General features: G+C 44.3%; 1 protein-coding gene across 1 annotated transcript in view; it reads left to right on the top strand.

Annotated features, from left to right (window-relative positions):
* The window catches only part of USP4 (ubiquitin specific peptidase 4), a 789,752-nt gene that overhangs the window by 278,310 nt on the left and 487,381 nt on the right, over positions 1-24,061 (top strand). The window contains exon 8 of the mRNA XM_069206879.1: positions 3,933-4,050. Within this exon, the coding sequence (XP_069062980.1) occupies positions 3,933-4,050 (118 nt within the window). The remainder of the gene's footprint in view (positions 1-3,932; positions 4,051-24,061) is intronic.

The following is a 24,061-nucleotide window of genomic DNA, read 5'->3' as shown; positions in this document are numbered from 1 at the left end:
CCTCCACCCTCCCAGCCCAGGAAGACCCATTCAAAATGCAGATGTATGCAAGTGAGGCTGAGTACCCTGTGTTTGGGGTGTGTCTGAGTGAATGCACAAGGAGCTGTCAACCAAGCCCAGCCAGACGTGGATTGTAAGGCACAGAAGGATTTAAGCGCAAAGAAATGCTCACTTTCTAAAAGTGGCATTTCTAGAATAGTAATATTAAATCCGACTTCACCAGTCAGCAGGATTTTGTATTACCATTCTGGCCATACTAAATATGACCCTCCTGCTCCTTTCAGATCAGCAGCTGCCACTTCAACAGTGTATGAGGGCAGCCCCAATGTTAGCCTATGAAGGGAGCAGGCCTCACAGTAGCGTAAAAACGAATTTAGGAGTTTTACACTACCAGGACATATAACTACACAGGTACATGTCCTGCCTTTTACCCACACAGCACCCTGCTCTAGGGGTTACCTAGGGCACACATTAAGGGTGACATATGTAGAAAAAGGGGAGTTCTAGGCTTGGCAAGTACTTTTAAATGCCAAGTCGAGGTGGCAGTGAAACTGCACACACAGGCCTTGCAATGGCAGGCCTGAGACAAGGAAAAAGGGGCTACTTAAGTGGGTGGCACAACCAGTGCTGCAGGCCCACTAGTAGCATTTAACTTACCAGCCCTATGCACATGAAGTGCACTTTACTAGGGACTTATAAGTAAATTAATAGTCTAATCAGGTATGATTCAAGGTTACCATGTTTTAAGGAAGAGAGCATATGCACTTTAGCACTGGTTAGCAGTGGTAAAGTGCGCAGAGTCTAAAAACCAGCAAAAACAGTGTCCAAAAAGTGGAGGGAGGCAGGCAAAAAGTTAGGGGTGACTACCCCAAGGCTGTCAGGTCTAACAGCAAGCATTTACCAATGCACTAGGTTTTGCCTTGCCAAACTCTCTCTTGAACAAATTCCTTGGTAGATAATTATTTGTTGTTGGTTTTGGAGAGAGATTTAGGTAATCATGTGCACTAACATACACATTGGCTGTGTTCACTTCCACTGATTCTTCGCTTCTCTGACCTTGCTTGAACCTTGATGTATTCAAAATAAATTGTTGATCCTTGGCACCATCTTACCATGACTGCCCACAATATTCTAGAAACTACCACCATAAAGCCAGTGTTAGAATTAGTCCTTGGTGGGCATCATCATGCTGTCCATGCATGTAGTATATTGAGAACCACTACCGTAATGCAGGGGCCAGCAATATGGCAGTTGTGGGTGCTATGGATGTCCCCAATTGGTCAAGAACAACTCAGTCCTACCAGAACCACCATTTGGCCATGGGTGTCCACGCTGTTCCAAGATGTGCAACCCTTATGCCAGGATTGGGCACCAAAGCATAATGGATGCCCACAGTATGCAAACAATGACTTCCAAACTACCTAACCACCATTATGCCTTGGGGTGGACACCACTGTGCTACTGTTGTTCACAGTATACCAAGACTGACCACTGTTCTATCAGGATCAGCATTATGCCGGTGATAGACACCTTCATACAATAGATGTTCTCAGTACGCCAGGAAGTCCCACCATTCTGTTACAGCAGAATTGTACCAGAGGTGAGGCATCAAGCTTAGGATGCCCAAAAGGTGTGAAGTATTACTACAAGTTTGCTGGGGGCAGCTTTGTATGAGAGTAATATTCTGCCAAGCATACAAGTATCACCATTATACATGGGTCAGCACTGTTGATACTCTATATTCCTAATAGTGCCTGACGGAGGAGTGCTAGGACTGCTTGCTAACATCCCTGGACTCCAGAGTGCTCATAGGAAGGCCCCAGCATAAAAGACCATATTTTGGGGATTTGGCTGCACAGACAAGACCTAAATTTGCCTCCACATGTCATCTGAAAGAGGTCCTACATGCGGGGAGGTAGAGCAGTGTCGTACAGATTGGGTTTATGTAGGAAACTGTGGGTGACCTCTCCTTTGTGAATGAGGTATTGCTAACTCAGCGTGTCCACTATGCCCCCTGCTAATAAAAGTAACTAGGGAAATACATATTTTTTCTGTTGGCTATACAGGTGGACAGTTTCTTACATCTTTGTAGCTACAATATTTGTAGTTTTCTGTGATAACATACTTTGCATTGTTCATTAAATGTTAAAATTCTTCAACTCAAGGCACGTTACACAGCACCATTATGGTGTAAACTAAAAAGTATCCAACTTCCTATTAAAAGATAGCCGAAACTCCTTCCTAAATCCTAATTTCTTTGTTTCGGAACTAAAGAGTGAAGCCTACAGTGCCACTGATATTGAAAGTGAAGACATGGGAGCTTATGTCTGCACCATTAGATCAAGTCACCATTTGCCGATGAATTCACCCTTGAATCATAAACCAGTTTTATGCAAGTAACTACCCTTTTTCATCACAGATAAGCACCTTATTCCATAGCAAGCTGAATACCACCTTACTTCACAGTCTTAAACTCTTACAGTAAGGCCATTAAACATTCTTTCCATTGTTGAGCTGGCTGCATGCTGGTGGAATACCCTAAAAATGTGTGATTTAAGACCTTGGTTAAACCTAAAAGGGTAGGGGATAGCACATGAGACACCAAGACTTCAAACCCTACAAAGAGGTATAAGTTTGAGCTCTAATTGGTCAGCATAGTAATCCTTTCTGGCCACATGAGAAACCTGTTCCTTTAAAGATATGAATGATATCAGCGGCCAAGGACCGCTCCACGGCGGGTGGGAGATCTTTCTCCTTCCTGGCAGCCAAGACCTGGAACTCCCTCCCCACATCCTCAGGACCACTCCGCTTTCCGGAGACTCCTAAAAACCTGGCTATTCGAGCAGCAGTAACCCCCCCCCTTTCCCCTAGCGCCTTGAGACCCGCACGGGTGAGTAGCGTGCTTTATAAATGTTAATGATTTGATTTGATTTGAAACTGCACGATGGCCTCTTGATGAATGTGTGACTACAGAGAACATATTCTCCTCCCAGACCGGAGAGCTGATAGCCCTTAATTAATGGGGTTCAAGTTATGCCAATCCATGTAGGACTTACTTGGGTGTGTGGTTCTGCTGAGTTACTTTGCTGTTGGCTAATTGGCCATTCGTTGTTTATCATTGGTCCTGATGAATGCCCAAGACAAGTTAGGCTAATCACAGGGGCAGAAACATGTTTGCCTAGGGAGATGGTTTGAGTCATTTTGCTCACGGACCATCCCAGTAAGGTGTTTAGATATACCTGGGGTGCCAATATTAAATGTGACAGGCTTGGGTATCCTAATGTATTTAGTTTTTCTGGATCCTGTCATTCGTTTAGTCAAGCTTTATGTAAGAACTCTTGTCTTCCTTTTTACCCACCAAGATGTTGAGTCTGCCTTGGTGGCATGGTCCTATCAGTGTGGGGACAGGTTGCTGAGGATGGAGCATGACACAAATAGTGTGTGAGGCTTTCTCTCCCAAAAGGAATGGCTTTCTCACGTGACCTAACAGGATTCCTATGTTGCCCATATAGTACTCAGACTTATACCTCTAAATAGGAGATTAAGTGTTGGTGCCTAATATGTAACAATTCCCTTTTGTGTTTAAGCGTTTAGTTAGGGAGGATGTACAGTGGCATTCTACCTCCCCCTCTCTAGGTTGTGTAATTCTCAAATTTAATAAAGATACCACCTTTCTTCCAGAACTGGGGTTCAAATAACCCACTTGTTCTAATGCATCTGAACTTAGCCTAATACTCCAACCACCAAGACCCTCTATGTAAAATTCTTCATATGTTAAGTGTAACCAAATGTTAACGTCCTCGCTGTTTATTAGAATGAACCAAGAAGTCACATCGGAGCCTATTTAAATGGCTAATCATGAAGCACATTAACATCCACCTGGGTGCTTAAAAGAGTAGTTTATCCATTTCTTTGATTTTGTTATTTTACAGGACTGGTGGATCCTCCTTCAGCAACTACACTTTTAGAGAGTCTGATTTACTGACACGACCAGGGATCTGTGGACTCAGCAATCTGGGAAACACCTGCTTTATGAATTCTGCCTTGCAGGTAATGAAATCATAACAATCTCTGAAATGTTCAAAGTTGCAAAACTCATACTTTTGTTTATTGATTCAGTCATTGTAACATACTCACACTAATAAAACGGGGATTACTTGGAATTTACCTATATTATACAAACTATTTGAGATTTTATTGGAGAGAGGGATGGGTCATTAGTTTTATTACAAATTACACTATAAATATAAATCGTCTTCATTCTATTATGTGTGCAGCCCCACCCCACCACCTGGAGGTAAAACTTGCCATTTCTCTAAATGTAGGTCCATAGTCGCAGATGCCACGCTTGCCTTCACTCAGAGGCAGGAGTATACACAATGGTTTTGCCATTTACATGTAGTGGATTGCATTCAGTTTTTTCTTATTTTATTTTTACGGACGTTTGTCAGTTTATTATATGCAAACTTCCCCTACTTATTTCGATTGTGAATGTCCATACTTCTTATTTTGAATACCTGGGCTTCAAAGCTTAGCAGTTTTTGTGGTCTGCTGTAAAATTTAAATACTTGAAAAGAAAATCTGTGATACTTACAGAATTAGCTCAAGAAGAAAAAGAAAACATAGTTCAGGATACGGACCACACCAATCGAGGACTGACACCTGGAATTTGGACTGTTGTGGCTCGCAATTTGCCCTGACCAATTCCACAAGCAGCTTATTACTGCACTACAAGTATGCACAGGCCCAATTATATTTGTGCTGCCATTGTAACTTAAGGTGGCTCCTGTATTCACATTAGACACACCCAAGACTGCTGGGTCGTCTCGACATGGACTCTTAATTGGAAACTTCACTTTTCCCTCCGCTTATTGACCAGTAAATCAGTAGAAAGTCTGATTCTGCTGACTCCACTTCTGTTGGGAGCCAGTATTGTTGAGATCACCTGCCTGTGTCCATTTGGTCAAATCCCTCAACAATTTCCCTACACCAGGCGCAGTGTGTGTCTTCCAGTTCATTGTGATGTTCCTCCTGGCGACGATCAAGGCCACGTCTTTGAACTCCCATTGTTGCCTGATGGATTTGGGTCTAGGAAGCTGACACAGTGGCACCTGTGGAAGTGCATGCCCCATGATCTCATTTAAAATCTCGAGTATCTCCTTCCAGTAGGCCTGTATTACATCACTGACCCACACAATTTGGCAGAAATGGGAGCGGAGTTGCATACATCTAGGTTCAGTGTGATTAGTTCCATTATTTATTGTAGTAGTTCTGTAAAGGGATAATAGTATGGGCTTTGGTCTGCCACTTGTCCAACACTCCCACCCCCACCCTTACCTCCAGGACGTCCTTGCAGATTGTGCCTCCTGCTGCAATATGGGCAGGTGCCTGTCTTAAATTGTGTCTTTAACCATTCCAGGATGGTTGTCTGCACACAAACCCCCTGTGGCAGGCGTCTTGTAATAGTGTTTGTTCTCCTCCAGGAGACCCTACTTAATAGTCATAAGTACTGAATAATCCCACCTATGCAGATAGTTTGTATGCTGTTCATTAGAAATGTGCATTTTAAGCAATAAAAATCATTGCAGGGCCATAAAAAGGCTAAGAATGGGTCAGGTTTAATTTGTTTGTCTCAAAAAAGTCTATGCAAATTATTCAAATAGTCACTAGTGTAATAGAAAGTGACTAGGAACAGCTTTCCTAAAGCTTTCTGAAAACAAAGGAAAAGCAAGGTAGTGTTACATAGGTTACCATAGATATAGGTTGAAAAAAAGTCACTCTGCCTTTAAGAAATCGCCTTCCTCCATTGTCCCATCATGGTCCACCGGTGAAATGTCCGTTCTTTTTTCCAGTGCTTGTAAACAGGATCATGAGCGCAGAGTTGGGTCTTTCCTGGGCTTTCTTCTCATTGGAAACCTTTCCAAGCTTTACAAATTACACTTTGTTCTATGTATAGCATGCTTGCCTGTGGATAATTGTCAAACATGTCCAGGCACACCCTGAAGGATCGAGAGTAGGTCAGGCTTTGAGGCCTGCAGGAGCAATGACTGGATCTATATTGGCAACATTTGTAGCTCATGGAGAAGGCACCACTTCTACCATTCTTCCTTCTGTTATCTCTAGAGACTCTCATTGGGGGGGTGATCTGAGGGAAGTCATCAGCCCAGGAAGAATTGTCATTACTGTTCAGCTTTGGACATTCTTGTCTTGCTAGCCGTTGGGGCAGTTGGTGCCAAGATACCATTCGAATTTCGAGTCATCAGTCGATGTTGCCAGTTCACTCTTCATTGATTTTGAAAACCTCATTATGGGTCAAGAAGATAAAATGGAGGAGACTGCCTATGACGTCTGATTCTTAGTACTCCAGGACTAATTCACCAAATCATGTTGTCACCCCTTTCAACAACTCCTTCTCTAAATGTCACCAACTTTGTCTTCTGTAGCTCCACCTAACAAATATCTATTCCAACAGCTTTGACAAATCCTCAAATTCCACCTCCTAAGCTCAAAGGATTACACTATTTAAGTCCTGCATCTGTTCCAAGGAAACCGTGCTGCAAAAGACATTGTTGGCACTCAAGGTCTTCATCTAGAAGACATTTCAGATGATAACACTCCTTTTATTCTAGATGGAGGATAAGATAGCAGTTCGGTGGCATGTGTAGCTGCAGATACACATGCTGTGCATAGTCCGCCATCTGGTGTTGGGTCGGAGTGTTACAAGTTGTTTTTCTTCGAAGAAGTCTTTTCGAGTCACGAGACCGAGGGACTCCTCCTACTTTGGTTCCATTGCGCATGGGCGTCGACTCCATGTTAGATTGTTTTTTTTCCGCCATCGGGTTCGGACGTGTTCCTTTTCGCTCCGTGTTTCGGGTCGGAAAGTTAGTCAGAATCAACGGAAAATTCGTCGGTATTGTTTCGTTCGGTATCGGGTTAGATTGGAATCGACACCGAATCTTGAAGAGCTCCGGTAGCCCTTCGGGGTAATTTTGATCCCCCGTCGGGGCCTGGTCGGCCCGACCGCGTGCAACATCGAGACTGATGGAACGGACCCCGTTCCGATTCTGTCCTAAATGCCACAGTAAATATCCCTATACAGACCAACATTTGGTCTGTAACTTGTGCCTGTCACCCGAGCACAAAGAAGAAACGTGTGAGGCCTGTCGAGCGTTTCGGTCGAGAAAAACGCTCCGAGACCGAAGAGCCAGAAGGTTGCAGATGGCGTCCACGCCGACAGGACAACAACGGTTCGAGGAAGAGGGAGAGGAAGAAACATTCTCCATCCACGAATCCGATTCCGAAGAATTCGACGTCGAAGAAACCGTGAGTAAGACGTCGAAACAAGCATCACACAGAAAAACAGACAAAGCCCAGGGGACGCCACTGCCGACAGGCCATGGCTCAACCCATAAAGTAGGTGACCGCCCATCGGCACCGAAAAAGGGCGAGCTGGTGCCGAGATCGTCCGACTCAGGTCGAGACACAGGCATGCAGCAATCTCGGGACCGAGATACTGCCGCAGAAAAGGGTCGACACCGAGACAGCGGCACCGAAGCTGCTCGGCACAGGGATAGCGGCACCGAAGATGGTGGACGCCAAGAAGGTACGACACCGAAAAAGAGGAAAATCTCTTCGGAGCCGAAAACAACAAAAGACACGGTTTCGGTGCCAAAACGCCCAGCAACCGAACCGAAAGCCAGTTCCTACTCAGAGGAACAATCACTGTCCTCCCAACTTCAAAAACACAGGTTTGAGGAGGAATTACAAACAACAGCTGTAGATCACACGCAAAAGCGGATCTTTATACAAAGTGGAACAGGGAAGATCAGCACCCTTCCCCCAATCAGAAGAAAAAGGTAACTAGATTTCCAACAACAAGAAAAAACACCACAAGCAAAAGTGGTGAAGAAGGTAACTCCACCACCCTCTCCACCACCGGCAACTCCTATATCACCGGCACAGACTCCATCACAATCACCAGCTCATACCACCATCACAATCACCAGCTCATACCACCATGAGCCAAGATGACCAGGACGCATGGGATCTCTATGACGCCCCAGTATCGGACAATAGCCCTGAGTCGTACCCCACTAAGCCCTCACCACCTGAGGACAGTACAGCGTATGCTCAGGTGGTAGCTAGGGCAGCAGAGTTTTATAACGTATCGCTACATTCAGAGCCTATCGAGGATGACTTCCTTTTTAACACCCTGTCCTCCACCCATAGCAATTATCAAAGCCTTCCTATGCTCCCTGGAATGCTAAGGCACGCTAAACAAATCTTTAAGGAGCCAGTTAAAAGCAGAGCAATAACCCCAAGGGTGGAGAAGAAATACAAGGCACCACCCACAGACCCTGCTTTTATTACATCACAACTGACACCAGATTCAGTTGTCGTAGGAGCAGCTCGTAAAAGAGCCAACTCGCACACATCAGGCGACGCACCACCTCCAGACAAGGAGAGCCGAAAGTTTGATACAGCTGGGAAAAGGGTTGCAGTACAAGCTGCAAATCAGTGGCGCATCGCCAACTCGCAGGCACTCCTAGCGCGATATGACAGAGCCCATTGGGACGAGATGCAGCATCTCATCGAGCACCTTCCCAAAGAATTCCAAAAACGGGCAAAACAAGTGGTTGAAGAGGGACAAAACATATCCAACAACCAAATCCGTTCTTCTATGGATGCAGCAGATACAGCTGCAAGAACTATAAATACTGCTGTAACGATAAGGAGGCACGCATGGCTGCGCACATCCGGCTTCAAACCTGAGATACAACAGGCAGTGCTCAATATGCCGTTCAATGAACAACAATTGTTTGGACCAGAAGTGGACACTGCAATTGAAAAATTAAAGAAAGACACTGACACAGCTAAAGCCATGGGCGCACTCTATTCCCCGCAGGGCAGAGGCACATTTCGCAAAACTACTTTCAGAGGAGGGTTTCGAGGTCAAGCCACACAAGCCAGCACCTCACAAACAACACCGTCTACCTACCAAGGACAGTATCAAAGGGGAGGCTTTCGGGGCCAATACAGAGGGGGCCAATTCCCAAGAAACCGGGGAAAATTTCAAGGGCCCAAAACCCCTCAAAACAAGCAGTGACTCACAAGTCACTCAACCCCTTCACACAACACCAGTGGGGGGAAGACTAAGCCAGTTCTACAAATCTTGGGAGGAGATAACAACAGACACTTGGGTCTTAGCAATTATCCAACATGGTTTTTGCATAGAAGTTCTCCAACTCCCTCCAAACGTCCCACTGAAAAAACACAAGATGTACAAACAGCATATAGACCTTCTAGGACTAGAAGTTCAAGCATTACTGCAAAAAGACGCAATAGAATTAGTACCAAAAACACAAAAGAACACAGGAGTTTACTCACTGTACTTTCTAATACCGAAAAAGGACAAAAGTCTGAGACCAATATTGGATCTCAGAACACTAAACACCTACATCAAATCAGACCACTTTCACATGGTCACGTTACAAGACGTAATACCACTACTGAAACAGCAAGACTACATGACAACGTTAGATCTAAAAGACGCGTATTTCCATATACCGATACATCCCTCGCACAGGAAATACCTAAGGTTCGTATTCGAAGGAATACATTACCAATTCAAAGTGTTGCCATTCGGAATAACAACAGCACCAAGAGTCTTTACAAAATGTCTAGCAGTAGTAGCTGCACATATCAGGAGGCAGCAAATACACGTGTTCCCGTACCTAGACGATTGGTTAATCAAAACCAACTCGCTAACAAAGTGTTTACACCACACAGATTATGTTATACAAACCCTTTTCAAACTGGGTTTCTCCATCAACTATGCAAAGTCACACCTTTTGCCGTGTCAAACACAGCAATACTTAGGAGCGACAATCAACGCAACAAAAGGGATAGCCACTCCAAGTCCACAAAGGGTTCAACATTTTCACAAGGTGATACAAGCTATGTATCCAACACAAAAGATACATTCAAAGATGGTCTTAGAACTCCTAGGCATGATGTCCTCATGCATAGCCATTGTCCCAAACGCAAGATTGCACATGCGGCCCTTACAACAGTGCCTAGCATCACAATGGTCACATGCACAGGGTCACCTTCTAGATCTGGTGTTGATAGACCGCCAAACATACATCTCGCTTCTATGGTGGAACAGTACAAATTTAAACAAAGGGCGGCCTTTCCAAGACCCAGTGCCACAATACGTGATGATAACAGATGCTTCCATGACAGGGTGGGGAGCACACCTCAATCAACACAGCATCCAAGGACAATGGGACGTACATCAAAGAAAGTTTCATATAAATCACCTAGAATTGTTAGCAGTATTTCTAGCGTTGAAAGCATTCCAACCAATGATAACCCACAAATACATTCTTGTCAAAACAGACAACATGACGACAATGTATTATTTAAACAAACAGGGGGGAACACACGCGACACAGTTGTGTCTCCTCACACAAAAAATATGGCATTGGGCAATTCACAACCACATTCGCCTAATAGCACAGTTTATTCCAGGGATCCAGAACCAGCTAGAAGACAATCTCTCTCGGGATCACCAACAGGTCCACGAATGGGAAATTCACCCCCAAATCCTGAACACTTACTTCCAAATTTGGGGAACACCTCAAATAGATCTATTTGCAACAAAAGAAAACGCAAAATGCCAAAACTTCGCATCCAGGTACCCACACCGGCAATCTCAAGGCAATGCTCTATGGATGAATTGGTCAGGGATATTTGCGTACGCTTTTCCCCCTCTCCTTCCATATCTAGTAAACAGATTGAGTCAAAACAAACTCAAACTCATACTAATAGCACCAACATGGGCAAGACAACCTTGGTATACCACACTACTAGACCTGTCAGTAGTACCTCATGTCAAACTACCCAACAGGCCAGATCTGTTAACACAACACAAACAACAGATCAGGCATCCAAACCCAGCATCGCTGAATCTAGCAATTTGGCTCCTGAAATCCTAGAATTTGGACACTTGAACCTCACACAAGAATGTATGGAGGTCATAAAACAAGCTAGAAGGCCATCCACTAGACACTGCTATGCAAGTAAATGGAAAAGATTTGTTTGTTACTGCCATAATAATCAAGTCCAACCATTGCATGCATCTCCAAAAGATGTAGTAGGATATTTACTACATCTACAAAAATCAAATCTAGCTTTTAATTCCATAAAAATACATCTCGCAGCAATATCTGCTTACCTGCAGATTACTCATTCAACTTCCCTATTTAGAATACCATTCATTAAAGCGTTTATGGAGGGCCTAAAGAGAATAATACCACCAAGGACACCACCTGTTCCTTCATGGAACCTCAACATTGTCTTGACAAGGCTCATGGGTCCACCTTTCGAACCCATGCATTCTTGTGAAATGCAATACTTAACGTGGAAAGCTGCATTTCTCATTGCCATTACATCTCTAAGAAGAGTAAGTGAAATTCAGGCATTTACTATACAAGAAACATTTATTCAAATACACAAAAATAAGGTAGTTCTAAGAACCAACCTAAAATTCTTACCAAAGGTCATCTCACCGTTCCACTTAAATCAAACAGTAGAATTGCCAGTGTTCTTTCCACAGCCAGACTCAATAGCTGAAAGAGCACTACATACATTAGACATCAAAAGAGCACTAATGTACTACATTGACAGAACAAAACTAATTAGGAAAACAAAACAACTATTTATTGCATTTCAAAAACCTCATACAGGAAATCCAATATCAAAACAAGGTATAGCTAGATGGATAGTTAGGTGCATCCAAACCTGCTATCTTAAAGCAAAGAGACAGCTGCCTATTACACCAAAGGCACACTCGACCAGAAAGAAAGGTGCTACCATGGCCTTTCTAGGAAATATTCCAATGAACGAAATATGTAAGGCAGCAACATGGTCTACGCCTCACACGTTTACTAAGCACTACTGTGTAGACGTGTTATCTGCACAACAAGCCACAGTAGGTCAAGCTGTACTAAGAACTTTATTTCAAACTACTTCCACTCCTACAGGCTGAACCACCGCTTTTGGGGAGATAACTGCTTACTAGTCTATGCACAGCATGTGTATCTGCAGCTACACATGCCACCGAACGGAAAATGTCACTTACCCAGTGTACATCTGTTCGTGGCATTAGTCGCTGCAGATTCACATGCGCCCACCCGCCTCCCCGGGAGCCTGTAGCCGTTTGGAAGTAATCTTCAACATTTGTACATTTGTAAATATATTACTTTAACCTTCATTTTGTACATACTTAGTCATTCCATTGCATGGGCACTATTACTAACATACACAACTCCTACCTCACCCTCTGCGGGGAAAACAATCTAACATGGAGTCGACGCCCATGCGCAATGGAACCAAAGTAGGAGGAGTCCCTCGGTCTCGTGACTCGAAAAGACTTCTTTGAAGAAAAACAACTTGTAACACTCCGACCCAACACCAGACGGCGGACTATGCACAGCATGTGAATCTGCAGCGACTAATGCCACGAACAGATGTACACTGGGTAAGTGACATTTTCCTTCACTTTCTTTGTCTCTTATTCTTGAATAAGAAATTACTCCCCGGTGGTGTTAGATTGTACATCTCTGAAGATTTTTCAATTGATGATATTGCGGTGATGCAGTTATTTTTTATGTCTGCTTTTGCCACATGCAAAAACAAGTGATGGACGGAATGCTGAACATTGACGAACATTCACCCCCAGTCACAGATCTGGGTTTAATCCATCGTTTTTTTGCTGCCCATGCCATTCCAGTTTGGACCCAGCCATATGCAAATCAGTCTTGACCCTGTTCCCGATGGGAACAGTCCAGCCCGAACTGCTAGGCCAGGTCTTCCCTGGACTGGAAACAAGCATCCTGGGACCGGTTTCGGGGTTTCACCCCTCATCAGCCAGGCTAGCTTGAATCCAGTGGCATGGGAAGCACGGGACCCACGTCTGGGCATACCCTTCCCACTTAGGGCGACAAATGCGAAAACAACAAGTGATGGACGAATTGCCACATGTTCACCAATAAGACTGTTCTAGAAATATGAAACTTCTGAGTAAGAGATTTTTTCTTTGAAGGTATACCCAGGCAAGCAGTTTCACTCCATGTGACTTTTTGGATCACATTCTAATGATCGAATGCAGCAATGGAAGTCAGAAATGGAAGGCATTCAACCTAGAAAACTATTACAGAAAATATCAATTGAGTCATTGGACAGGTTCCATTTCTCAGAGGATTCAAATCCTGCAATGGCAGTAACAGCGTAACAGCAAATACAGCCCTATCATTATAGGAAGCCTTCGAAAGGGAGGAGGTACAAGCCAGTGTTTGCTGCTTGAAAGTGCCACCAAAGAACTGACTTCTTCTCCCCACCCTCGTAGTCACTCAAAAGTGAGAAAGCATCTCAAAACATCTGCAATAGCGACAAAGACTGACGGGAGACAAATGAGTTTTGAATATTTTACAAAAAGGATACATGCTCCTTGAGTTCCTTCAAGAGAATAGTCTCCCTATCATCAAGAGCAGCTCTGAATAGAAGTCTGTGGCTTCCTGTAGTAACAGGTGGTGCAGCAGGTCCCAGGTAAAAAAAACTGAAACAAAAAACAAAACGTTTATTCCCATTACTTTTGGGTTCAAAAAAGAGAACTCCACAACAGTATATAGTTTGGAGGAGAGACTGTCTTCATGTGACAAGTTACAATCTGTTACAAATTCCTAATCCAATGGCACACTAGATATTGCTTCTGCTAGACTCAATGGCCTCTTGCATTTTTTGGATTCCTAATGCTAGATTCCATATGAGATCTTTTCTGCAACGTCTCCAGGATCGCTAGTACCAATGGACTCTCAGCTGGGAAGACTCTGGGCCTGATTGCAACCTTGGCAGATCGGACACTCCATCACAAAGTGACGGGTATCCCGCCTGCCGTTTTACAAATTCCATAGGATATAATAAATAGGACGGAAGACCTATTCAAACCTAATGAGTTTTTTGTCAATTATGGATCTCTCCATACAGAAGTGGCATCTTTTCAACAGATTACAGCTAAATGCATAGCTCGTTTCCGGAATATCAGAAATCCTCTTTTTCTGCATGATCACCCTGGATTGTTTGTCTTTTTGGGACCCTATGTTTTTGCTGGCTTTAGAACTTTGTGCATGTTACCTCTGCTACTGAGTAGTAAAGAGCCTGTGCGCCTACTTTAATTATGGTTAAAATGGCCTAGTCCTAATTGGAACCTTTATTTTATCTGCAAGTCCCATGTATATGGTGTAGAAAGTGCCCAGAGAGCCTGAATGCCACTTGTGGACTATAGCACCTATTATGCCATCCACAACCGTGGTAGTGCAAACGTGGCTTCATGCCTACCCAGTGTAGCCTGACTGTTAGTATTAACCTGTTAAAACAACCATGATTAAAAATGTAACTTGTAATAAATTAATATTGCCATATCCTTACATTGGCAAGGCTCTAAAAGCTATTTTCACAGTGGCAGGCGTAGCTGTCTAATGTAGAAAACCAGAGTGCAATGTTAATACTATTTCTCGGGAATTTGACCAGCGAGAACATTATTTAAACAACTGTTATAATAGTTATAAAAAATTTGAATCAGTGGAGACGTTGCATTTGTAATACATATAAAGGAAAATAGCATTTAGAAAGTTACTTTTCCTTGCCTGAAGTCCCTTGAGGCTAATTTGCATTGGCTTTTCAGTGTCTCCTTGGCAGTGGTTAGCCTTGAATAGATGTGAAATATTACCTAAAAGCAAACAATGGGTGACCTGAATGGGCAGCGAGGACAGCCATGAATGCAGCAGAATATGCAAGGTGGGGGCTGTTGGCCTCCCTTTGACAGCTCACTGTCAAATCCTGCTTGACAAGTTTGTTGACGCAAATGTAACACTTGGAGGCACATTTTGAAGGTGAGAGACTAGGATGCCAAGACAATTTGTATGTATCCACTGTCTACTTGCTGAAGCACCCTACTCATCTCCCACAAGACGTCTGTATGCAGTGGTGCTGTGGGTGCAGGGCCTATCACAAACTGGATTTTAGTGTTGGATGTGGGATGACACTTGGAGAACAATAGTACGCTCCCCACACACAGCCCGAGCCCTCGGAGCCCATGTTTAGCATAGCCTAAGACTTTTGTCATCCAGTGTCTGAACAAATGGCCTTTTGAGCCTGTTTGCAGTACAGCAAAGCGGAACTGCTGCAAAAGAGAATAGGGTTACTCCTTGGAACTTTTAACCCATTGGTTAGGGCATACCTCGGAATTTTGTTTCCTCCAGCTGGTTCCAGGCATAAATGCGGCACCTCCTGGCACCCACTTCAGAACACTTTCTGTACCTGGGTAAGATCAGAGGAGGACTGGAACTGTTGTCTGCAGCTTGAGAGGAGCCTTGAAGGACTGGAACTGTACTTTCTTGTACCCAGGACAAACAAAAGGTCTTCGGTGGTCAGTTAGCTGACCTCCTGTTTGGCTACAGGGAAACAGCAAGCTGCTAGAGACCTTTTCCTGGAAGTACCCATCTGACCAGTGCCAACTGGAAATGGACTGGGCCCTGCTGTTGGCTTCACCCTGACACCCAGAGAGTCTGAAAGTGCCTCCTATCAGGTCCTGTGTGCCTTAGAAGTGTACTCTTATGGTGGACTGGGACTTACAGGATTAAGTCAGAAGTTAAAATCTTTGATCAGGACAAACGTCGTTGGTGTATCCGACCGGTGCTCCGTCGCAGTCAGTCTGAAATTGCACCTAGTTCACAATCTACTGCAACCAAAGGCTGTTTGTGGTTTCTGGTTGTATTTTTCCAAGAATGTTTAAAAACCCATACCTCTGGTTTCACTTATTGAATTTTTGTAACTTTGGTGTCACTTTGTTTAGTGAATTGTTATTTATTTTTCTAATTCGGTTTAGGAATTTTATTGTTTGGCACTTTGATTTTATTACTGTTTTGATACTGCCTAAATACTTTACATGTTACCCTAAGTCAAGCCTGACTGCTCCTTGCCATAGCTACTAGGGGGTTGAGCTTAGGTTAATTTAATGGCTTTGATGGTTCACCCTGACAAGGGTTGTGATTATTCTTTGAGGTGAGTAGTCATCCACCCCAAATAATATAAGGGGTGAAGTACCCCTGATATACATTATAAGGAAATTTAAAGTCACCATGGAGTTCCATAACCATATACAGGAACAAGTTCAAAGGCAGAGTTATGTCTTTTTTTCTTTGTAATCGACAACGGGATGCATCACAAGTCGCTGATTATGAAAGAATTACAGATAGGCGCATAGAGCATGCAAGTGTGCTATAAATCTATGGACCAGAGATGGACCTTTTTCAGGTGGAAAAAGTAATTGTTGGTTGCAACAAGGGTGCATCTCTAAATTGCTGCGTTGCCAATCCACAGCATGTTTGATAGATTTCAGTGGGAGGAAAATCTAAGATCTGTTACCATTTGCCTAAACTCTCTATGAAATCAACTTAAGAAAATGTGAAAGAAGTAAAGAGTTTTTCTCTTCCAGGGGATCGTTATTTGTAATCTTAAGCACTGAATAGTCCTGCCCATGCGCCGAGTCCCCGCAGCACTCCTTTGGGGGGAAAAAAATAAAAATAAATAATAATATCTGTGTGTGTGTGTATATATATATATATATATATATATATATATATATATATATATATATATATATATATATATATATATATATATATTCAATGGCATGTGTAGCTGCAGATACACATGCTGTGCACATCCTGCCATCTAGTGTTGGGCTCGGAGTGTTACAAGTTGTTTTTCTTCGAAGAAGTCTTTTCGAGTCACGAGATCGAGGGACTCCTCCCCTTTCGGCTCCATTGCGCATGGGCGTTGACTCCATCTTAGATTGTTTTCTTTCCGCCATCGGGCTCGGACGTGTTACTTTTCGCTCCGCGTGTCGGTTCGGAAAGATAGTTAGAATCTCGGAAAATTCGACGGTATTATTTGCGTTCGGTATCGGATTAGTTACAACAGATCGACACCGAATTTTGAAGAGCTCCGGTGGCCCTTCAGGGTTTTCGATCCCCCCGGCGGGGCCTGGTCGGCCCGACCACGTGCATCTTCAAGGCTAATGGAACAGTCCCCATTCCGCTTCTGCCCCGAATGTCACAACAAGTATCCTTACACAGATCAGCATCTGGTTTGTAATTTGTGTTTGTCTCCCGAACACAAAGAGGATACCTGTGAGGCCTGTCAAGCGTTTCGGTCGAGGAAGACATTAAGAGACCGAAGGGCGAGAAGACTTCAAATGGCGTCGGCGCCGACAGGACAAAGACACTTGGAGGAGGAAGAAGAAACCTTCTCCATCGAGGATTCGGACTCGGACGAGGTCGATCCCGAAAAGACGACAAAAACCGTGAGTAAGACGTCGACACACAAAACACACGGAAAGTCCAATAAAGCCCAGGAGACGCCACCGCCAGCAGGCCATGGCTTAACCCGAAAGTAGGTGACCGACCATCGGCACCGAAAAAGGGCACGCATGTGTCGAAGGCATCCGACTCCAGTCGAGATACAGGCACAGAGTAGACTCGACCCCGAGAAAGCGGGTCAATGCAATTTTCGGCACGAGAGGGCGGCATCGAGAGATCGGAACGGCGAAAATTAAAAAAGTGGCGTCGGAGCCGAAAAAGACTGCCGAAAAAGTTTCCATACTGAAACATCCGGCCTCGGAACCGAAATCAAGTTCCTACACAGAGGAACAGGGACTGTCCTCACAAATGCAAGGACATAGGTTCGGACAAGAACTAGAGTCAATGGAGCCAGATTACACTCAAAGAAGGCTCCACATCCAAAAAGACACAGGGAAGATAAGTACTCTTCCCCCAATTCAGATGAAAAGAAGACTGGCCTTCCAAGAGAAAGACAAGCAGCCACAGGCAAAGGTGGCAAGACAAGTAACCCCGCCACCATCTCCACCACGTTCAACACAACCATCACCAACAGCCACTCCACCACTGATGCAGTCTCCAACTCGTACTGGAATGAGTCAGGATGATCCCGCGCATGGGATCTTTATGATGCGCCAGTATCAGGTAACAGTCCAGACTGTTATCCAGCGAGACCTTCGCCACCTGAGGACAGTACAGCCTACACACAGGTGGTGTCAAGAGCAGCGGCGTTTCATAATGTCACCCTGCATGCAGAACCTATTGAGGATGACTTTTTATTTAACGCACTATCGTCCACACATAGCCAGTACCAGAGTCTGCCTATGCTACCTGGAATGCTAAAACACTCCAAACAGGTGTTTCAGGAGCCTGTGAAGGGCTCCAAGGGTGGAGAAGAAATACAAGCCGCCACCAACAGACCCTGTATACATCACGCAGCAATTAACACCAGACTCTGTGGTAGTAGGGGCAGCTCTCAAGAGAGCGAACTCTCACACTTCAGGAGACGCACCACCTCCAGACAAGGAGAGTCGCAAATTCGACGCTGCGGGGAAAAGGGTTGCAGCACAAGCAGCCAACCAATGGCGCATTGCCAACTAACAGGCATTGCTGGCGAGATATGATAGGGCTCATTGGGACGAAATGCAACATTTCATTGAACACTTGCCCAAAGTGTTCCAAAAAAGGGCCCAACAAGTGGTGGAGGAAGGACAGAACATCTCGAACAATCAAATACGCTCTGCAATGGATGCAGCAGATACAGCTGCTAGGACAGTAAATACAGCAGTGACCATAAGGAGACACGCATGGCTGCGTACATCAGGATTCAAGCCGGAAATACAACAAGCTGTGCTCAATATGCCATTTAACGGACAGCAGTTGTTTGGGCCGGAGGTGGACACTGCCATAGAAAAACTTAAAAAAGACACAGATACGGCCAAAGCCATGGGTGCACTCTACTCCCCACAGAGCAGAGGCACATTTCGAAAATCACAGTTTCGAGGGGGGTTTCGAGGACAAAGCACGGAACCCACAACCTCACAAACAAGGCCCACTTATCAGAGCCAATATCAGCGGGGAAGTTTTCGGGGACACTATAGAGGAGGACAGTTCCCAAAAAGTAGAGGGAAGTTCCAAAGTCTCAAAACTCCACAGAACAAGCAGTGACTTCGATGTCACAAATCCCCAACACATAACACCAGTGGGGTGGAGACTAACCAAGTTCTACAAACAATGGGAGGAGATAACAGACACTTGGGCCCTAGCAATTATCCAGCATGGTTATTGCATAGAATTCCTAAAATTCCCTCCAAATGTCCCACTGAAAACACACAATATGACAAAACAACACATGGATCTTCTACAACTGGAGGTCCAAGCGTTGTTACAAAAACATGCAATAGAACTGGTGTTGGAAAATGGGTTATTGGTAGGGCAGGTAGGTACCTACACCTAGCAACAAGCCACAAACCTCCACAAAAGTACAGTTAGGTCTCAGTAAATTAATCCCAGCTCTACCCTTGGTAGCTTGGCATCGAGCGTCAAGGCTTAACTTAGGAGACAAAGTGTAAAGCATTCAAATATCACAAAACAGTATTTAAATAAAACACAGGAAACAGTTTAAAAATCCCAAACCAATTTATAAAAATAGCTTATATTTTTATCTTTAAAATGACACAAAAACGATTAAAATCGGTTCAGGGGAACCGGAGATATGAATTTTTAAAGTATTATTATTTTCTAGCGCATAGAAACAAAAAGCGCCAATCGGGTCATCTGGTTGCACCAGGACCGGGACAAGGTCAAACTTTCAGGCCGACCGCGATGGAGCCCTGCTCGGATACAGGTCGCGGGAAGCCTCGGTTAAAAAGTTACCTTCTGACTTAGTCTTTATTTTGAAGTTTTTCTTCACCGGGACGAACCTGCCAGTTGGATCCGACCTCCTGGAGCCCTTGTCCGGATACGCGAAGTCGGTTTCCTCGGTGGTGATTTCTACCTTCGGACTTAGTCGTTTTTTCGAGATGAAAATCCTTCGACCGGGGTAAACCTGGATCTTGATCCGACGTCCGTGGAGCCCTTCTCGGATACGATGGCTGGAAGGTCCCGGTCAACTTTTTACGTTCGGACTTAGTCTTTTTTTCGGATGTTTTTCTTGACGGGGACGAACCACGAAGTCAGGCCGGGTCGCGGTTGAGGCAAGCCGGCTAGAATTTCCGCGTCGAGTCGGTCACTTTATGGAGCTTTTTTCTAAAATTTCTCCAATCTTTTCCAAACTTCTGGGGCTTCACCCAGATGTTCTTTTAAGGTTCTTTTGGGGTCCACAGCTCACCCCAAGGGTCCAGAAGTTCTGTGATGGTCCCTGGGAAGTGCGGACTTCAACTCCCAGAGTGCACCTGGCGCAAACTCCTTTTTGGCCACTGGGCAGTGGTCAGCTGGTCACTTTTTCAGGAGTTGGTGCAGGGGACTCTGGTTAGCAATTTTTCACCTGTAGCAAACAGGGAGTCCCTCCTTGAACCAGTGGAAGCCAGGCAAAGTCCTTCTTGTGGTGAAGCCCAAGTGTGCAGCTGGTGCAGTCTTTCTGAGTGCAGGGTCCAGGTGCAGGCCAGGGGTCCAGCAGGGCAGTCCTTCTTCTCCTTGTAGTTCCTTCTTCTTGAAATTTGGTGGGGATCTGAGGCGTGGGTGCAGGTCTGCCAGTTTTATCCTTGTTCCTGGGTGAAAAGCAGGGGGGCCCTGGTCCTCCAATCAGGGACAGGGTCGTCCCCCTGTGATGACCACTTCCTGGGAAGTGTGGCAAAAATCCATCCCAGAAGGCAACAGTCTCTAAAAATCCAAAATGGATGAATCTGATTTTTAGAGGAGAGATCTGGCTGAGCCCACCCACTGGTGTGGCTAAAAATCATAAACACACCCCTCTCCTGCCCTCTCCTAATCTAATCAAGGGGGCACCTAGCTGTCTGGGGTTGCAGGATGTGGGGGTGTTGCTGGGTGCTCCAGATGTCCTTCTCTGCCTTTGAAGACCAGTTTGGCAGCCCTCCCCCTTCCTGCTTCCCCATCTGCTGAGGGGAGATTCTCTCCCCCAAGCACATTCCTTTGTGTGAAGTCAGGCCACTTCACACCTCATTAAAGTAGCCTGGCAGAAGCTGCTGCAGGCTGGCCAATCAGAGCACAGGAGCAAAAACAATGCAGAGCTGAAATTGGCAACTTTTTAGGTAAAGTCTAAACTTTTTACCTGCACTAGTTATATTAAATCCAACAACTGGAAGTTGTGGGATTTATTATAACAATCAATTTGATACCAAATTCTTGGTATGTAACATTTAAGGAGACTTTAAAATTTAATATAAAGTCTGCCCATTCTAGCCTATGAAGGCCATTTACTTCAATGAGGGAAAAACGAATTTGGCTGTTTTTACCTCACCAGGGCTTATAAATCTATTTTTATAAAGTCCCTGCTTATAGTTACATGGCACCCAGCCCTAGGGGCACATAGGGCACACCTTAGGGGTGACTTATATGTAAAAATAAGGTAGTTTAAGACTTTGGAAGTACCTTTAATTCCAAAGTCGAATTTGCATATAACTTTAATTTAAAAGCAGCCAGCAAGGCAGGCTTGCTTTTAAAATGACCCTGGGCACCTCAGCAATGCACCTAGGTGTGCACCACCTATGCTGTGGTCCCTAAACCTACATGCCCTACCATATACTAGGGACTTATAGGTAGGTTAACTTAGCCAATTATAATTAGCCTAATTTGCATATCCATTTTACACAGAGCACTGGCCCTGGGACTGGTAAGCAGTACCCAGGGCACAGCCAAGAGTCAGTAACCACCAGTACCTATCCAGAAAGAGTGGGGGTGATCAGGCAAAAAAAAGGACTTTCCTACAACTGGTACCAATTCATCAGAGAACAACAGGAGTTTACTCGCTGTACTTTCTCATACCCAAAAAAGACAAAACGCTAAGACCTATATTAGATCTCAGAACATTAAATATCTACATCAAATCAGATCACTTTCACATGGTGACACTGCAGGACGTAATCCCATTGCTCAAACAACAAGACTACATGACAACACTAGACCTAAAGGATGCATACTTCCATATACAGATACATCCTTCACACAGAAAGTACTTAAGGTTTGTATTCCAAGGAGTACATTACCAATTCAAAGTGTTGCCATTCGGGATAACAACTGCGCCAAGAGTTTTTACAAAATGCCTGGCAGTAGTGGCTGCTCATATCAGAAGGCAGCAAATACACGTGTTCCTGTACCTAGACGATTGGTTAATCAAAACCAACACGCAAGAACGGTGTTCACAACACACAAAGTATGTCATAGAAACCCTCCACAAACTAGGTTTCTCACTCAACTACAACAAGTCACACCTTCAGCCGTGTCAAACACAGCAATACTTAGGGGCGACAATCAACACAATAAAAGGGATTGCCACTCCAAGTCCACAAAGGGTACAAGCATTTCAAAATGTAATACAGGCCATGTACCCAAAACAAAAGATACAAGTGAAGATGGTGATGAAACTACTAGGCATGATGTCCTCATGCATAGCCATTGTCCCAAACGCAAGATTGCACATGCGGCCCTTACAACAGTGCCTAGCATCACAATGGTCACAGGCACAGGGTCAACTTCAAGATCTAGTGTTCATAGACCGCCAAACATACACCTCGCTTCAATGGTGGAACAATATAAATTTAAACCAGGGCGCCCTTTCCAAGACCCAGTGCCTCAATACGTTATAACGACAGATGCCTCCATGATAGGGTGGGGAGCACACCTCAACCAATACAACATCCAAGGACTATGGGACACTCAGCAGAGACAGTTTCACATAAATCACTTAGAACTACTGGCAGTATTTCTAGCGTTGAAAGCATTTCAACCTATAATAAGCCACAAACACATTCTTGTCAAAACAGACAACATGACAACGATGTATTATCTGAACAAAGAGGGGGAACACACTCGACACAGTTGTGTCTCCTGGCACAAAGAATATGGCATTGGGCGATTCACAACCACATTCGCCTAATAGCACAATTTATTCCAGGGATTCAGAATCAGTTAGCAGACAATCTCTCTCGGGATCACCAACAGATCCACGAATGGGAAATTCACCCCCAAATACTGAACACTTACTTCAAAATGTGGGGAACGCCACAAATAGATCTATTTGCAACAAAAGAAAACTCAAAATGCCAAAACTTCGCATCCAGGTACCCACAACATCAGTCTCAGGGCAATGCACTATGGATGAACTGGTCAGGGATATTTGCATACGCTTTTCCCCCTCTCCCACTTCTTCCATATCTAGTAAACAAGTTGAGTCAAAACAAACTCAAACTCATACTAACAGCACCAACATGGGCAAGGCAACCTTGGTACACAACACTACTAGACCTTTCAGTAGTACCCCATATCAAACTGCCAAACAGACCAGATCTGTTAACACAACACAAACAACAGATCAGACATCCAAATCCAGCATCGCTGAATCTAGCAATTTGGCTCCTGAAATCCTAGAATTCGGGCACTTAGACCTCACACAGGAATGTATGGAGGTCATAAAACAGGCTAGAAAACCTACCACTAGACACTGTTATGCAAATAAGTGGAAAAGATTTGTTTATTACTGCCATAATAATCAAATTCAACCTTTACACGCCTCTGCAAAAGAGATAGTAGGATACTTACTACATTTGCAGAAATCTAAACTAGCTTTCTCTTCCATTAAAATACATCTTACGGCAATTTCAGCTTACCTGCAAATTACGCACTCAACTTCATTATTTAGGATACCAGTCATAAAAGCATTTATGGAAGGCCTAAAGAGAATTATACCACCAAGAACACCACCAGTTCCTTCATGGAACCTCAACATTGTCTTAACACGACTCATGGGTCCACCTTTTGAGCCCATGCACTCTTGTGAAATGCAATACTTAACGTGGAAAGTTGCATTTTTAATTGCCATCACATCTCTAAGAAGAGTGAGTGAGATTCAAGCATTTACCATTCAAGAACCATTTATTCAAATACACAAAAATAAAGTTGTTCTACGGACCAATCCTAAATTT

The sequence above is a fragment of the Pleurodeles waltl genome, chromosome 9 (assembly GCF_031143425.1).
Source record: "Pleurodeles waltl isolate 20211129_DDA chromosome 9, aPleWal1.hap1.20221129, whole genome shotgun sequence".
Lineage (NCBI taxonomy): Eukaryota > Metazoa > Chordata > Amphibia > Caudata > Salamandridae > Pleurodeles > Pleurodeles waltl.
The sequence above is the reverse complement of the archived record's forward strand: the minus strand, read 5'-3'. Positions and strand labels throughout refer to the sequence as shown.